At 35.2% G+C, this 4,265-nt stretch overlaps 1 protein-coding gene across 1 annotated transcript; it reads right to left on the bottom strand.

Moving 5' to 3' along the window:
- Positions 1–2,991: 2,991 nt before the first annotated feature.
- On the bottom strand, positions 2,992–3,306 carry LOC133036878 (uncharacterized). Its single transcript, XM_061113644.1, has one exon. It carries the CDS (start codon positions 3,304–3,306, stop codon positions 2,992–2,994), a length of 315 nt encoding a protein of 104 aa, XP_060969627.1.
- Between the last annotated feature and the right edge of the window lie 959 nt (positions 3,307–4,265).

The following is a 4,265-nucleotide window of genomic DNA, read 5'->3' as shown; positions in this document are numbered from 1 at the left end:
CTAACGATATCGGCAGTCAATCCTACCCCAGAGATTTGGCTGGGTAGATCTAAGCTTTTGGGACAAAAATCAATGTAGTAGTTGCTTAAGGACGCGTGCATTTGTTTTTGCCACTTTTCTCGTGCAGACGAGCGCATCAGGTCTTATTTCAAGAAACACCTTAACCGGTACATTTTTAGCCATTGGCTAGACCTCGACATGAGATCATGAGGTGTTCCTTCTTTTCTTGCGTGAACCTATTTTCTTATAGGCTCACGCCGGTAACCTCCGTGCATACCTCTTTCTTCAGCTTTCAATGAAAGCACCAAAATGTTTACCGAGTTTTTTAGCAACCAAATATGTTTAGAGCTTAAGAAAGTAATGATGGCGTAAATAATAAAATAATAAACAAGATATTTTTGCGTGGTTTAGGCGTTAACTATCCTTAGTCCACGAGGCCATTTTATTAGGCTGATCGGTCGTTGGCTATTTATACAAATACAAATACAATGGAGTTTTCCACCGTGTTCCTCTTGAATAAGAGGAAGCTTAGTAGGAATATTCAGGAGTTAATAGTGGGGTTATAGTAATGTGTTTTCTTGATGAAGAATAAGTATTCAATCTGAAGGTAAAGGTCCAAAAAAAGGATCCCTCTCATTGTGCTATCTGTGCGATATTTATAGGCCAATTCTCTTACATGGGTCGTTGTTGGATAGGTCACCGCGAGGATGAATTACAACCGTTGGATTTGTAGGTGGCATATTTCCCATGTGGCTTTTAAGGGTGTAAGATCGTACTAGTTGTACTCGACGGGCCTCAAATGCGTGTCACCCTAAAGTCATTCATGTTTGAATTTCATTTTCTCCAAGTCGTTGGATTATTTAGCTCAGTACACACACACACAAATTTGATAAGAAATTTGTGCTGCAAATCTTTTACTGAAACTGAGAAATAAAAAATACACAGTCTTTTACAACACTCCTCACAACCCATACCCCATTTCTACTCAAGAATTTTTCTCATAAAAATTCTTTCAAAAAACATTTCTCTCTCTAAGCTTTTAACTAAATTTATTCATCTTTTTTGTTTTTGGACATATTTAAATGAAACCAATGTGGGTTTGTATAGGCTTTGGACAAATAAAATGAGTGGTAGAAATTAGCCTATGGTTATGCACTTTCCATTATGAATTTGCTAACTTAGGCTTCTTAAAGATAACAATGCATATGATCCATTCCTTTATCTAAGAAAGGATAATGTTATTTCTTTAACAATCTCCCATTTGAAGACTGATTTTAAACTGTCTTCACACTCCACATTATGTAGCAAAGCTTTCTGGTTTTGTTATTCTTGTAGGCCAACTAAAGTTGAACATAACTTCAGTTTCTCAATCGTCACTGTCTTTGTCAACATATCTGCTGGATTCTTACATCCTTCGATCTTCTCCATTATTAACACTTCATCTTCCATTAGAGATCTAATGAAATGATAACGAAGTCCAATATGCTTGGTTCTAGAATAAAATGTTAAATTCTTTGCAAGTGGATTGCACTTTAACTATCACTGTGCAAAACATTATTCTCGTCCTTGAATCCTAGCTCAGTTAACAAACCTTGAAGCCATATCATATCTTTGCTGGCTTCAGTCACCACTACATACTAAGCCTCTGTAGTGGATAAAGCTACAATTTTTGCAATTGAGACATCCAACTAACAGCTGTATTTCCAAGATTGAATATATAACCTATGGTGCTTTTCCGGTGATCGACTTTGCCTCCGAAGTCTGCATCTACAAAGCCTTGTACTTTTAATTCACCTTTTCATAAGTACAAACACTTATCTGTGGTGCCTCTTAGAAATCTCAAAATCCACTTCACTGCTTCCCAGTGAGATTTTCCTAGATTTGACATAAACCTGCTAACAACCCCCACTTCACTTACCCTCTTTTTCTTTCCAAGTATGCATTCTTCGCACATGTCTATGTCAATTGATCGAAGATCTGGGAGTTTTCCCTTTGAATGCACAAGTTTCATCCCTTTCTCACTCATGTGCCTAACTCCCCAGTGCCGCATAATGGAATTTTCATTCCCTATTGCAACTGCAATTGAACAGCACACACCTACTATCATGTAAAGAGTGCCGCTCTTTTTGCCGTGAGCAACCGTCATTGCACCCTTTGAAATCTTCCAATTTTCACCTTGAAAGTTTGTAGTGTAGCCTTTGCTAGCCAACTGCCCTACTGAGATCAAGTTCTTTCTTAGGTCGGGAATATGCCTGACATCCTTCAGCTCCCAAACAGACCCATTTAACTTAATCTTCACTACACCTTTACCAACAATATCACAAGGATGGTCATCACAAAGGTATAACTTTCCAAGGTTTCCAGGGACATATCTGCCAAAGAATTCTTTCTTCAAAGTAGCGTGGAATGATGCTCCAGAGTCTAACACCTAAGAGTAATCCTTGCTCTCTAGAGAGCATATCATTGCATCATCACCTTCTGATGTAGAAGTAACATTTGCTTCTGCCTTCCAATCTTGACTTTTTGGTGCACTCTTGCACTGATTTTTGTAGTGTCCAATCTTATCGCAATTCCAGCACTCAATGGTTTTGAGCTCTGGTAATTATTTGGATTCCTAGATTTGGACCTCCTATCTTTAGATTTACTTCGATAATTCGATCTTCCATGGCCAGGCCCTCTAGTTGAATTTCTTCCTCTTGACTCTGTATGTAATGCTGAAGAGGTTGATGATTCAACCAACTCCCTACGTCGAATCTCTTCACTGAGAACTAGATCATTAACATCGTCAAATTTTAACTTATTGCTTCCCGATGAGCTACTCATAGATGTGACTGTAGCATTCCAGCTATCTGGTAGAGAAGACAAAAGTATTAATGCTTGTACTTCTTTGTCGAACTCAATTCCAACTGAACTCAACTAGGTTGTGATAGTATTGAGTTCATTTAGATGTTGAGCTACCAATGCACCTTCCGTCATACCCAAATTGAATAATCACCTCATCAAAAGAACTTTATTTGAGGCTGATGGCTTCTCATACATATTAGAGAGTGCTGCCATAAGACCAGCCGTGTTCTTTTCTTTTGCAATATTGAAAGCAACATTACGAGAAAACGTCAATCGAATAACTCTGAGGGCTTGTCTATCGAGAAGATTCCATTCTTCATCTTTCATACCCTCTGGCTTCTTTTGTGAGAGAGGTTGATAGAGCTTTTTCTGGTATAGATAGTCTTCGATCTGCATCTTACAAAATCCAAAATCTGCGAAATCAAATATCTCAAGTTTCACCGTTCCTACGCCTGCGGCCATTGCTACAACTCAAATCTGACTTCTTGGATAGAATTTCTAACCACAGCTCTGATACCAGTTATTGAGAAAATTACGCAAATTTTCTTTTGAATCAAATTAGTGAGAATAAAATAACAGCGGGAATAACACATAGACACACACACAAATTTGATAACAAATTTTGGTACGTCTCAAAATCTACTGCAAATCTTTTAGGGAAACTAAGAAAAAAAATACACAATGTTTTACAACACTCCTCACAACCCACAACCCAATTATACTCAAGTATTTTGGTATGTCTCTAAATCTACAGCAAATTTTCTGATAATGTTCTTGCAATTATTTGATTTATTATGAAATATTTGGTTTATTTGTTAAATTAATTAGGAAAAATACTTAGCTTACTCAGAAAAATCTAAATTTATTTAACATGATTGGTTATGAGACATAAACTATTTCAAAATTGGTAGATTTAAATTTCGGTTAATTTTGTATTTTTCATGAATTATTTCTTTTATTTAGTAAATTAATTATAAAAAATATTTAGGCTGCTCAGAAAAATCTAATTTTGTTTTCTGTGATTGGCTAAGGATTATAGACTGTTACAAAATTAATAAATTCGGTTTTCGGTCGATTTTGTATTTTTCATGAATTATTTGTGTTATTGTTAAATTTAATTATAAAAAATACCTAGATTATTCAGAAAGTTAAAAGTTAATTATTTAGGGCTTAGTATAGAGTATAAACTGTGTTAGAATGGTTAGATTGGATTTTCAATCATTTTTGTATTTTTCATGAATTTATTTAGTTAATACTTAAAATAATTATGAAAAATAGTTAAGTGATGCTAAAACAGTAAAATATATTTTTGTAATGCTATTTACTACCTATGGTACGAATTAAATGGGTTTTTATAATTTATTAGTTGCTATAGGTATTTATTATAATTATTTGTGACTAAATAACGATTTAATTGAGTT

Source organism: Cannabis sativa, chromosome 4 (genome assembly GCF_029168945.1).
Source record: "Cannabis sativa cultivar Pink pepper isolate KNU-18-1 chromosome 4, ASM2916894v1, whole genome shotgun sequence".
In the NCBI taxonomy this organism is placed as follows: Eukaryota; Viridiplantae; Streptophyta; class Magnoliopsida; order Rosales; family Cannabaceae; genus Cannabis; species Cannabis sativa.
This window is presented reverse-complemented; position numbering and strand designations above follow the sequence as displayed.

What these genes read in the sequence shown, in the direction of transcription:
- LOC133036878 (XM_061113644.1), bottom strand. Translation starts at nt 3,306, where the DNA reads ATGGCCGCAGGCGTAGGAACGGTGAAACTTGAGATATTTGATTTCGCA.